General features: G+C 42.6%; 1 protein-coding gene and 1 long non-coding RNA gene across 5 annotated transcripts in view; one reads left to right on the top strand and one right to left on the bottom strand.

Annotated features, from left to right (window-relative positions):
* The window catches only part of ODAD2 (outer dynein arm docking complex subunit 2), a 121,726-nt gene that overhangs the window by 1,915 nt on the left and 106,135 nt on the right, over nt 1-13,676 (bottom strand). For all 3 annotated transcript variants that reach the window (XM_069959015.1, XM_069959016.1, XM_069959017.1), the window contains 2 exons: nt 11,822-12,010; nt 7,954-8,175 (listed from right to left, as the gene is read on the bottom strand). In XM_069959015.1, the coding sequence (XP_069815116.1) occupies nt 7,954-8,175; nt 11,822-12,010 (411 nt within the window). The remainder of the gene's footprint in view (nt 1-7,953; nt 8,176-11,821; nt 12,011-13,676) is intronic.
* LOC138783822 (uncharacterized) overlaps nt 1-13,676 on the top strand; it is a 77,928-nt gene that overhangs the window by 44,648 nt on the left and 19,604 nt on the right. The window contains exon 3 of one of the 2 annotated variants that reach the window (XR_011361758.1): nt 3,905-4,096. The exons of the other annotated variant lie outside the window; for it this stretch is intronic. This is a non-coding gene — a long non-coding RNA (uncharacterized lncRNA). Of the gene's footprint in view, nt 1-3,904; nt 4,097-13,676 lie in introns of those variants that run through there. 2 annotated transcript variants of the gene reach the window in all.

Raw genomic sequence — 13,676 nt, 5'->3', positions numbered from 1 at the left:
TATATGTACACATATACAGTATATGTGTGCATGTCTGTGAAAATATGGTGATAGCTATGCATCACGCCACCCCAAAACTGTAGTCGAAGATGTACCTACTAAAACTAGCACTGCAAAATGTATACTAGAAAACATTATATACTTAATAACTGTTATGATTGTGACTACTAGTGCCAGGACAAGCCCTTAAATATTTTAGAGGGCTATGAAAAATAGAATAATTATGTATCAGGCTACAGGGTGTATCGTGCGGCTCTGTAGGCTTCACCGTAGGCAATACTACAATAGATCCTTTATGAAGAGAAGCCAGCCATAAGTCGCTCTAATGGTCTGTTTTAGCTCACCGGCTATGTTATCATGTAAATATGCACTATGCATGCTTTTCTACCACAAAATTACTGAGCACAGAGATTGTAAAAACGCAACTAAAATGTAACTCAAAGCCAAAGTGGTCTAATGAGATTAAGTATATGGGGGCAGAATTACTACTTACATACTTCATCTCAGTATATGAAATTCATTTTCTTACATTTAGACTCTGCTCCTGGCTTGTATTAATTATAAAGAAAAATAATCAGTATTATAAGGGCAAGTAATAAAAATCCTAACACACTACCAGACTGTCAGCATAAAGCGTATTCATTGGCATGGAGCCATATTTATTAATAGATAGATACATGGGAGATAGATAGATAGATAGATAGATAGATAGATAGATAGATAGATAGATACATGGGAGATAGATAGATAGATAGATAGATAGATAGATAGATAGATAGATAGATAGATAGATATAGATAGATAGATAGATAGGAGATAGATAGATAGATAGATAGATAGAGAGATATATAGATAGATAGATAGATAGGAGATAGATAGATAGATAGATAGATAGATACATGGGAGATAGATAGATAGATAGATAGATAGATAGATAGATGGGAGATAGATAGATAGATAGATAGATAGATAGATAGATAGATAGATGGGAGATAGATAGATAGATAGATAGATAGATAGGAGATGGCATTCAGGATATTTAGCAGCTAAATCAAAAGTAGGAGGAACTGATTGATTATTAATAGTAAAAAATTATAAAATAGATCTCGATGCTAAACTGGTATCTACTGGTGCCTACTCCCCCCTCGCCCCACTTCCCTACCCGTTCTCTGTACACACCTACCAACCAACAACACGGCGTCAGTCCGGGTGTGAGCAGCGGAATGTGAGGTGGGTTATCCCTCGCCATTCCATAGTGTGACTGCACCCTAACAGGGAGAGTCTCCACCACCTTTGCTTGAAAGGTTTTCCATAGCTCTTTGTGGTGCGGGTGGAAATTAGACAACAAACGAGAACTGTAAATAATGGGAGGCTTGTAGAGGATGAGGATATACATTCTTAGGACTGGTTTCTGCTTGGTACTGGGACAGCTGCTTTTCATCTTCTGTGTACTTCATGGCACAGAACAGCAGAAAGTGGTTAGTCTCCATACAATGGAGGATCTATATGATTAGATCCCAGGTGGCACTCGGCACAGTAGGCAATCGTAAAGTCAAGCCTGGAGATAAAAAATAATCCAGATCATTCTCCATTGAGGGAATTTAATGGAATGCTCTGACACGGCCCAGAAAGGTAAGACTTGGCCTGTGTCTGACAATGACAGGCCCGCTGAACAGCGCAGTAAACATTCTTTCATGTTAAGTGCTCCACAGAAATCCATCCCCTCCGATAAAGTATAGCAGCTCTTCTACTCATACTGACAATGTGGCTGATAACCACAAGGCAATCTGTTATCACTCATCCCAGCCGCATAGTTTCCTTATGGCTAAAACACAGCTCAGGACTCTGAACCGCTGAGTACAGGCATAAACTGAAGGCAGACGCTGACATCCTGTTACTTGGGATGTGTATGAGCGTGTTCTAATCTGTATTCACTGGTGAAGGTGCTGCAGACGGAAGAAGCAGATCCATCGTTTCCATGTAATGTCTTAGGTGTCAATGATAAGTTGTATGTTCCTCATGTCTCATTGGGTCTAACAGTAGTTTTTAGGTCTGATGTGTCAGTGCTATGAGTTGATATAGACATAACACAAGTTGAAGCTAGGCATACACAGTAGATACATTTAAGCATAATTGGCCCGCCACCTAACATATATGGGGGTCTTCTGACTCCAACCAGGTGGAGGATGTTGGGGAAAAGAAGTTTTGGATGTTAGCATGATGTTAGGTGATGTCACTGCCCATCTTGGTTTCCAAACTTTAAATCTAACCTGCTGATAGCCCCCTATAGTGTCTGGGACACTGAGGAGAAAGGTATGTGTTTTACCTTCCTTCTTGGTGTCAATCCCACACTGTTAGTTGGTGAATCTTCGGCCGGGAGCAACGCCCCACCCTCACAGCGTCATCCGCCCGCTCCATTAATTATCAGAGGAGCGGGCCGGCCAGATGACCTTGTGGGGGCGGGGCAGTGCTCCTAATAGTGCTCCCGGACTAAGATTATGCCAGATAACAGCGCGGGGCTTAGTAAAATGTTAGGTATCTTTTAAAGGGATTGCCTGGATTAGAAAATCTATTATAAAAATCCTATTATAAATATTTATGTCAATGCCCCCCCTCCCCCTTTAAGGACCTTTTTCAATCAGCAAAAGTAGAAAGTGGCTACAAAAAGTGTCTCTCTCAGGAGGACCTAATGCATCACAATGGGAACTGTGTAATGCTCTATTTCTCCTGTGCCAAAAGACTTGCTGTCCACATGTTGCAGCATATTGCTTAGGTCCAAAGGCTCATCGTGGACCCATATAACACTAAGGGTACTATTACACCAAGAGATGTTTTGACGACTAACGATAAACGATCTCAAACGACCGATATAGCAAACGACCCGAAATCGTTTGCCCAATTACACTGATTGATGATCGTTACTTATGATCGTTCTTGTGGTCGCTTTGTCGTCCCTATTGCGTACGTTTTAGGTATGACTAACACCGAACGATGTGTGAACGATTTGTGAACGATCAAATGATAAAAATAGGTCAGAATTCTATCAAACGACCAACGATTTCTCGTTGGTCTTTTAATCACTGTCTGCTATTACACAAATTGATTATCGATTTAATCAACGATTTAACGATTTTGCAAACGATAATTGCCCCGTTTAATACGGCCCTAAGGAACTGCCCAAAGCTGACAACCCCTCTTAGCTATGTAGTTTGTTAACGCAACTAAATAGCTGGAGTGCCAAAGGAGTTGTCATAAAAGATGACCCTAATGTAACACAATCCGTGTAAAGCTCATCCCAAAAGCCGATAATAACAAAAACATTATGAACAAAAGCGCTATTAACCCTAACATCCACCAACTATCCTGTGCCGCTTGAGACAAGAACACAATGTGCAATAAAAAAGGGTGGAACCACTACTTATCCTAAGGGTTACACCACTCGCTGTTTCCAAGTTCCACATGCTTTCTATTTCACAGATAAGTGCAGGCAGAATTACAAGTGTCTGACCCCCTAACCAAGGCGATCTGTATATAAAGTTCCTGTGTAGTCATTTGCATGTCATATACATAGAAATAAGGAATATTTTCAATAAAGGCAGAATTAAGAGTCTCCCTGTTGAAATCCACTTCTGGCTCCTGTATTCAGCCAGATATTGAGATACGGCAATGCTAAAGGCTATGATAATGTTTTTATTAACATTAGAAAAACTAAAAATTAGCTGGCTCGCCGCCGGAGAGTGAGGTCACCCAGAGGATGTCGATTTAAACCGATCAAAAAAAAAAAGGAAAGGATGTAAATTCTGAGTTTTACCGTGATTTTATGGTATACAAGAACAAGTCTTAAGTTGTGCTTTATCTTTTATTTTATAGCTGTCAAATTAAATATACATTTGTTATTGAGCAGAGCCCGGGACATGTACTGTACACAAAGCCGAACAATTGCAAGACGTTGCTCCGAGTATTTCTGTGGTTTACGGCAAGAGCCAAGTCGGAAGGAAAAGACATTCTCAGAATTTTCTTGAAGCAAGATAAATACAGAAGAGAAATACAGATGAAAGATGAAGTTGCTAACTGAGGACAGTGCCAGATTCCTCTTTTTCTGGCTCGCTGAGGACCTGGCAGACGCACTTAGTAGCAATCTTTTCCATTAAATTGAGCTGCATATATTTAGGTTCAGTTGTTTATACATTTATTAATTTTTTATTTTTTTTTTCAAAATGATCCATTGAATTAAATATTAGCAGAGGTTATGTACAGAGGTTATAAGGGGGCAGTAGATTCTAGGAAACGGGCTAAGGTACAAGCTCCTATTTATATGGCTGAAATATCCTTGACGTTTGCCAAGAAAAGCGCTGATGCCAACAGCTCGGCAGGGCATCCAAACGATACTAAAGTCAATGTCTTTCTACATGCGCACAGTGAGGCAAAGATAAGCCGGTTTCCCGTGCAGTTATTTTTTTCCTAAATGGGATCAGACTAAATGCAGCACTTGTTGTATAGTCCAAAACTCAAGTAACGTGATAGTCTTACTCTAGTTTAGCAAAAAAAATAAAAAAAAATCTAAACCTCCCTGACCTCAAAAGAAGAAAACGAAGACTTGGAAACACATTTCCCACTTGGTAGCTTTATATAACAAGCTGCTGCCACATGAAGGGACCCTCAGTCTAAACAGGAGTCCGACAACAATGTCGGTTTGCTGTTTCCGGAATCTTAGCACCTGACGTCCCTTTATACACAGTTTAAATTACTCTTAAGGGTTTTCAGCCCCCTTTCCTAAAATAAATAAAGTTTGCAGAAAAGTGATGGAGTTTAATGAGTTCGCCCGTCTCCATGAACTCTTTTGGACTGATATGATTGATGCAGTCGTAGACTCCGATGCAGTGAACGCCGGCGTAACGTGTTTTTCTGGGGATGATGGATTAACCGGTGAGCTTGTTTTTGGCGGGGTAAAGACTAACTAATTAATATCCGGTGACAGGCATCACCTTGATGTACACCGCCTTCACCCCTGGACTACATGGACGTCATTGCGTCTTGCAATAATAAAAAAATAAATTGCAGCTACCTAATAATTGGGTGTAATTGCTCCGTTGCGGGAAGACAAGACAAAAAATTCTTTCTGATTCCTGCCTGGGTGGATGGTTTTCCTGCTGCTTCTTCAGCTTCTGTTAAATGGTCTATTCTCCGCCCGTGCCCTTACTGCTGAATAGGGCTTTTATGTTAAGTCATTTAGATGACCCTTTTACATTAGAATTTACTTCCAAAATAAATACGAACATTAAAAAGAACAGGAAAATAATATGTGCAAGGACAAGGAAATAAGGAAGCACTGAATTCGATGTATGAAGGAGTCTTTGATGAGAAGAACGATCTATAGATAGAGATTCATTTATTAGAGAATCATAAGCAGGTATATAGAGAAATCTCTTAAAGGGAAGATTCATCTAAGTTTATATGTTTGGATTGGAATTCAGAATGGGTTTAAAGGGAATTTGTCAGCGGTTTTGAGCCTTGAAAACTTCTGACATTTCCTCATAGAGAACAGAGACGGGATTTATAATAAAGAGGTTATTAAGCGTCTTGGGCATCACTATGCCATGTACCCAGAAAGTGGCCCCTTCATACTAAGTGCTTATTGAACCAGGGCTTCTTCAAATTCTCTTCTCAGATCTAACGTCAAATCTCTAAGGGCTAATAGGAGAGGCTGGGAAGTGCACAGATCCCTTTCCTTACCATGAAGGGTACTGTGATGACGGTGCCCAGGATGCTACAAGCTGTTGTTTTCGGTCATGTAATCTGCATAGCTCATATTTTAGTTAAAGGACAAGTGCCATGAAAAACTTTTCCCCAGTAATTGAAGCACATTAGAAAGTTATATAACTCTGTAATATGCTTCAATCACCTATCTGCCTCCCTTCCCTGTCTTTTCCCCCCTCCACCCCCCACCAGGAAGTGTCCTACCTCACACAAACCTGATTACTGCCGTCACCGTCACCAGGCAGCTCCTTCTTGTGAGGATGAGTCATCAGCAGGAGGGCTGCTCTGGGTCCTGTTACAGCAGCCCCCCCTCCTCAGTCCAAGTGATGGCTTGCAGTTGTTCAGCCAATGGGAGCTGAGAAAGCTGAGTCACCTGACAAGGCAGGGGAGGGGGGGGGGGCTGCTGTAACAGAAAAAGGAGCTGAGAGAAGAGCTTGGTGACGTTGACGATAGTAATTAGGTCTGTGTGAGTTAGGACACTTCCTGGTGGGGGGTGGAGGGGGGAAAAGACAGGGAAGGGAGGCAGATAGGTGATTGTAATGTGCTTCAATTACTGGGAAAACGTTTTTCATGGCACTTGTCCTTTAACTGTTAATGTCAGCAGATTCCCTTTAAGCTATCACTACACAGCATTATAATGCTTATGGGATCCGGGCCAATATAACCATAACTATTATGCACTAAGTAGTGTATACTTGCATTCTTCTGGAAGCAAAGACATCTGTTTGGAGCATATTGCTCCATTATGAACAGGTAGCCCGCCATACAGTACCAGCTGTGACCCAGCACTGGCTTCTCCAGATGCTACTATAGTATTTCTCCAGCCAGCCATGTATGTATGGTTTTTTTTGCTCTTACATAGTACAGCATAGGCTTTTATTTGAGAACAATGTAAAGATACTTGTGTATGTCTTGAGTGAATCTATTTAGTTGATGTGGCATGCTACAGTCTACATGTACCATGAGATCTCTGGCACTTATACTCTTCTGTGTTATATCTAAGTGATGGCTCTGTGACAAAGAACTTCTTTCTCCTAACTCACACTATAGGGTCTCATATGTGAAACAGGTTCAGTCTGTCTCCTTGTAAGGGGTTTCAGCTCTTACACACAGTGCCACACCTCATAGGACACTGGTGGAACCTGCACAAGGGAAAGATAGACAGTGTGATCAGGGGCGTTGGATAACTCTGCAGTTAATGACTGTATAGACTCACCTACATCTCTCCACCCCTTCCCTTTTAGGGCAGATATAAGACCTTTAGCAGTCTACACATGGAAGGGAGATAGAAATGAACAAGGAGGTGGAAATGGGAGGGGTCTGAGCTTCTTAATGATTGGCTGAGCCAGTGAAAAGTCATTAGTGCTTCATCTCCAGCCAATGGCCGGCCACCTTAAGTTTTAAGGATTCTTCCCCTGTTGTCCAATGCATGATAAATAGGGTCCTTTGGGTTCCACTACTAGCCAAAAATTTTAAAAGGGTTGTCCGGGGGAAATTCATACTTAGCCATGCTGTGGGGGACATGTCAGTAATGTATACTTACCTGTCCCGCTCCGGCGCCGCTGCTGAATCTCAGGATGCCTGCTCTGCACCATGGTCAGTCTTTTCATGCTGAGTGGCCATTTCCATTGAGAGCAGCACATCATCCAATATTATTAAAACACTGATAGCGGCGCAGAGCACATGGCCAGGGAACTGGCAGCAACTGAACTGGTAAGTATACAGACATGCCCCCGGCAACATGACTAAATATGAATTTTTCACAGACAACCCCTTTAATCTGTTCTGGATATTATGGGATTGACAGGGGTGGTTTCTGACTATGTTTACCTGTTGGTTGCCCACTCTGACCTTTTGCCTGTATACTGTACTGCTGTGCTCTGCTTGCCCGGACCACTGCCTAACTGACTATGATTCTGCCCACGACTTTGGTACCACAAATTTGTGTCCTCTATTCATCTAGAGAGCAACCAGTTTTCATAGAAACTACGCTGGGGGTGGCGATCTGGAGTTTCCTCTTGGGAAATTCCAAACCTTGGAGGGGGTTCAGGGTGTTGATCAATACATTAGACTCCACCATTCCCTGGTTTAGCCCTACACCAAATCTGTTGGCAAACCAATAGATCTACATTACATGAAAAGAATAATTATGTAAAAAGATACTAATAAAAATGATAATATTTACATTGAACTTACTTTAACAACTCCGTTCTCATGCATGGTTATGCAGTTGTTGGCGTCTTCTGAGAGCTGATACAGAGCTTGAGCAGTAGCACGGTGAACTGCAGGATCACTTGATTTCAGGTACCGAACCAAGGGAGCCACAGCGTTAGCTTCTCCAAATGCCACTCTATTATTCCCCCATGTGCAACAACGTGAGATAGCGTCGGCCAAGTGGCGCCTCAATTTATCATCCGTCTAGAGGGAACAAAGAAGATAATGTACCTTTAGGTTTAAAGCTACGCAGGTCATTTTTGAAATTTCTTCCCAAAAGTCATAATTTTGTTAAGAGGTCCCTTGGTGGCTCAGCTAATGCTTAAAAAATATGGAGAGGGTTTTCACGCCGTGGTGAAGAAAGTATTCACGTTATTGGCTTTCCATGACCAATAAGTAAGAGGTTGTCGAAGCTTAGGTGTCATCAAAATCTTATGAGTGAAATGTTATCTCAGCTTTTATTGCTGTTTTTCTGCAGGCTGCGTTTCCGCAGGGGGAAAGAGACATCAGCTTGCTAACAATTTTTTAGCAGCCAGGTGTCATGGGAGTGATAGGAGAGAGACGCAGGGTTAGGAGCTTGTGGCCGCAGTCATACAAGTAGATCGTTTTTCAATTATAGACTCACATATTAACTTTTCATATTATGTAACAACCTACTAAAATATGATATAAACTCAGGACCTTTTAGGAATTCATACATTACAATGTGCCAAAAACGACAATGGTGTACCAAATAAGAAGGGACTGGCGGATTAGAAACAATGAAGCAGTTAATACTTGAAGGGAAATGTGGGGAGAGGTATTTTCTACAGAAACTTTCCATCAGAACGGCATTGTTTAACCATTAAAAATTATATTAACAAAGATATTATATATAATGTATTATTATTAGTCTAACAGAATACAACGCCGCTGAGACGCTGGACTATCAGATTTTCCAGGAAATCAAACTCTTGCATACAAGCTATTTAATAATTTGGAAAATCCAGAATCGTATGGTCTAATGTCAATGTTCCAGACCTTACATAACAGCACAGACCTAATAGGGCGTACACGCAGGGGTTACCTTCATGAGATATCTCTTTAAGGCTAACACTACGTAAGTTCCGCAGAAATCACGGCCGTTGTTTCTGCAGTACTTACGTAGTGCTGCAGGCTGAGGGAATAGTATACATAGTATACACTACGGACGGGATCCCTAGTGGCCGCTATTAAGTCAACCAGAAAACCCTGTCAGTTCACACAATGGAGCGAGCGGCTCCGTCCGCACTCTCCATTGTGTGCAGAGGAGAGTTCTGATGCAGGCGCACATGGACGCTAAAGATCATCCGGCCAGTACTGATGATGATCTGACCGATACTGGGATGTTCTACGTGTGACCATAGCCTAACACTGTAGTTGTGTCTCTACTGGAGTCAAATGATGGCTCCGTATATTCCATACAAACTGGACAGTAAATTGTTTTGCTGATCAGCAACTCATCCCCTTTGATCTGTGTGCCAAAAATGTGATTGGTCAGGTCAATTTTGGGGGCTGTAGTTGGCTCAAACACAGGCGGCATAATAAGGCCCAATGTGACTTAAAGGGAATCTGTCAGCTGCAATTCACGTTCCAAACTGTAGACACTGTTAGATTGGGAAGATACTGGCTCTTTTTAATATATCTGTCTGCGATTCCAGAACATAGAAAATGCTTTTATTATAGAGTAAGAAGAGTCGAAGAGGCTTTTCAAGCTATAACACCTGCTCGCTCCCCCTCCGACACCTGACCTTGCTTAGGACTCTGCTTCTAGGTGTCAATCAAGCAGGGAGGAGGAGAGAGGAGACATTCTAGCCTGCAGCTATTCAGGAGCTTGGAAAAGCCTCTTTGACTCTTTGTACAAGAGAATAAAGCATTTCTGTACATCCTTGAAGCACAGACAGATAGGTCAAGGAGACGCATGGTATCTATTCTCTAGCAGCTATCTAACAGTGTCAGCAGTTAGGAACATGAATTACAGCTGACAGTTTGCCTTTAAGGAAAATCACTGAATTGTTAGTTCAGGCTGGGTTCACACTACGTTTTTGCAACCCGTTTTTTTTCATCTGTTTTTTTCCCAAAAAACGGATGCATGTGTGTGCATCCGTTTCGATCTGTTTTTCAATTGAATTCCATTATAAAAATAAAAAAAAAGATCAAAATGGATCAGTTTTTTTTAACGGACACAAAAATTAGGTTGACTACGTTTTTGTGTACATAAGAAAAAACAGATCCGTTTTTTTTCATAATAGAATTCAATGGAAGAACAGATCAAAATGGATGCACACACATGCATCCGTTTTTTGCAAAAAACTGATGAAAAAAACGTAGTATGAACCCAGCCTTAGTCTGGCATGTTGCTGGTGGTATGAATCGTATGGCGGATTGCCCATATTCTGGCCCATCAGCCCTATGTGTATTGCCAGCTTTGCATGTTAAGAGGGTCACTTAAAGGGGTACTCCAGCGGGGGGGCTATTTTGGGATCTGGCCAGAGAGGACGTGGCTGAGAGAAAAGACGTCCACTCACCTCACCGGATCAATCGGCGGGTCCTGTATCTCGGCGCCCTGGTCCCCGGTTCCCGGCCGCTTCCTGGTGTCTGACACAGGCTCGAGACGTGATGTCTCAAGTCCCCTTAGCCAGTCAGGGACAGAGGCGAGATCTGAGCAGACTTGAAATAGATCCCGCCTCTGTCACTGACTGGCTGAGCGGACATGAGACGTCACGTCTCGAGCCCGCAACAGACACCAGGAAGCGTCCGGGAACCGGGGACCAGAGCGCCGAGATATGGGACCCGCCGCTGGATCCAGGGAGGTGAGTGGACGTCTTAGCCGTCTCAGGACGTTTCTCTCAGCCACCTCCTCCCAGGCCAAATCCCAAAATAGCCCCCCCCCCCCCCCCGCTGGAGTACCCCTTTAACAATTAAACAAATCACAAAGTGCCTCCCTTATAGGAAAACCTATCATCAACTCTGGGAAATCTGCCTGTAACTGCTCAATTTTACTACAGCGCCACCACAGGGGAAACTAAACATTACACTGTGCCTATGAAAAGCAATGGATTGTCTATCATACAGGGCACGATATAAACTCCAGAATGAGTGACACTCTTTGTAACCACTCTTCAGTATGTCTACAAGATGAGGCTGCTGAACAGGGAAACCCACTCTATGAAAATGCGATTTCAAACCAGACATCCCCTTTAAGAGTGAATCCTGTTAAGTAACAAGATGGATTAGAGATACTGTATGGACATTATCCAGGGTCTGTACTGTCTTTCCTGTATCTGCTTAGAGCATACATCAGACAGTCATAAATCATGGTTATATTTACCATTGTAGCTAATATGTAATGTCTTATTTGTATGCCTCTAGCCATAAGACACTCAGCCATAACACTGCACGCCATTCATGGCAATGATTTTGTGGTTTGGAGAGGTGAAAAGGCTAAAATGTTTGGTTTATCAGCAGTTTATTGAAGTGATATCATATCCAACAAAGAATTTATAAATGTTTAAAAAACCCTTTTGATTCCCAGGAAAAAATATTCCTGGGCTTTCCTATGTATGTTGCAGTACACTTGGTAAATATCGCTCACATACAGCGGATAGTCATTACCAATTTTCTAGGTTATTCAAAGTTTTAGAAAAACTTAGGTTTTCATCACCGCCTGACATATAATGATTGAGTACTTGATCTTTTGTATACTAAACATGTCTGACCATCATGGAACCAAATCCCATTCAACATCTGGACTATTTTATCTCAATACAGATTAGCAAGAATTTCCGTGGTTTTCCCTCTCGTGGAACATGGTTTGTGTTTATGTACGTACCGTGTTTGCCAATGCTGAGAGCAAGGGGACCACGCCATGATCTGTTATGACTGCCAGATTCTCCTCGTCTTTGGCTATGTAGGTAATGGCCGCACAGACACTCGCCAGCACTTCTTTGTGTTCAGATTTCAACAAGTTCACAATAAGTTCCAAACCGCCGACAAAAGAACGAACCATCTCACCAGCATCCTGAAATAAGAAGAACCATTGAATTTGTTTATCATGCATTAAAAAATGGCATGCTGAAGTATCAGTGCTTGAAAAGGCACAGGCCCCATTGATTTTAAAGACCCACACATAGTCAACTAGATTCTTCATTTAAAGTGTCACTGTCTGTTTTTTTTTTTGTTTTTTTTTTTGCAGAAATCAATAGTCCAGGTAATTTTAAGAAACTTTGTAATTGGGTTTATTAGGCAAATATGCCATTATCTGCATTCAAAAAGACTTTCCCCAGCCCCCCCCCTCTCATTCACTGCTCATTATCAAGAAATCTTGACTCTTTTACATCAGTCGAGCCCTGTGTAACCTATGGAGAGGGGAGGAGGGAGATTAGTCGCCAGCAGAGAGCAGAGAACAAAGGATTACACAGGGGGAACTGCGTGATAGCTGGTATTTAGAGGTCAGAGAGGTCAGTGCTGACTTTAGAGGAGATAGCCTAGTGATGTAGCTGCAAATTAACTCTTTGTTGTCCAGTTTTGGTGCCTCATCTCCCTACACCCCTCCCCTCTCCGTAGAAAACTATGAAGACAGGGGGGAGAGCTTCAAACTGTTTTTCATGATAAAAATGCATTTTTTGGCTAACAAACCCAAAGTTTCTTAAAATCACCTGTACTATTGATTTCTGCAAAAAAAAAAATGTAAACGACAGTGACACTTTAAGCCTTTTTGAAAGCATATCCTAGTTTTTGCTTTTACAGTGTATTAGTGTATTAGTCTTTTACTTTCTAAAATAATTGTATATGCCAGTATCTGATGTCAATGAAGGTCAGGTGGTGGTCCCAGATATAATTTTAACACATAGGTACCCAAAAGCTCAAAGCATACCTGTCACCAAAGAAAACTTTTGACTTGTCTTTGAGACATAACAAAAGTTCTGGGTCCAACAGCATTATGGAACTGGGTCCAATCAGGTAGAGGAGCTATCCCAATATTGATCAGTGGAACATAAAAGATACAGGAGTCCACCAGCACCCAATATTCAGAAGTGTTCTTTAAGCTTTGTTGCATTCAGAGTGCAAAATTTCAACCTAAGTGAGTCTTTATCAAACATGATAAAGACCCACGAGGTCTTAAAGGGAACCAATCACCCCGAAAATCGATGTAAAGACAAGGATATGTGCTGATAGATCACCCAGCACACTTCCCAAATATGCCCCTGTAACCTCTGTGCCCCCCTCAATGAGACAGTAATCTTACTTTCTTCTTGTCACGCGCTGTATGTAAATTTTTGCTAACTAGTCCGGGTGGGCGTATGTAGTCCTGGTGGGCGTATGTAGTCACGGTCCGTGGGCGTATCTACTCACGGTCCGGGGGCGTATGTAGTCGCGGTCTTCGGCTGTAATCACGGCCAGAGGGGCGTGATTCGGCGGCTTGCGGTCCAGTGACGTCATCCGGCGGCTTGCGTTCCGCGTCGCGGCCGCGCCGACGTGTTCGGGAACCCGCGCATGCGCAGTACGTCAGCGTCGTCTCCCGCATGCGCGGGTTCCCGAACACGTCAGCGCGGCCGCGACGCGGAACGCAAGCCGCCGGATGACGTCACTGGACCGCAAGCCGCCGAATCACGCCCCTCTGGGCGTGATTACAGCCGAAGACCGCGACTACATACGCCCCCGGACCGTGAGTAGATACGCCCACG

The sequence above is a fragment of the Dendropsophus ebraccatus genome, chromosome 2 (assembly GCF_027789765.1).
Source record: "Dendropsophus ebraccatus isolate aDenEbr1 chromosome 2, aDenEbr1.pat, whole genome shotgun sequence".
NCBI lineage: Eukaryota > Metazoa > Chordata > Amphibia > Anura > Hylidae > Dendropsophus > Dendropsophus ebraccatus.
The sequence above is the reverse complement of the archived record's forward strand: the minus strand, read 5'-3'. Positions and strand labels throughout refer to the sequence as shown.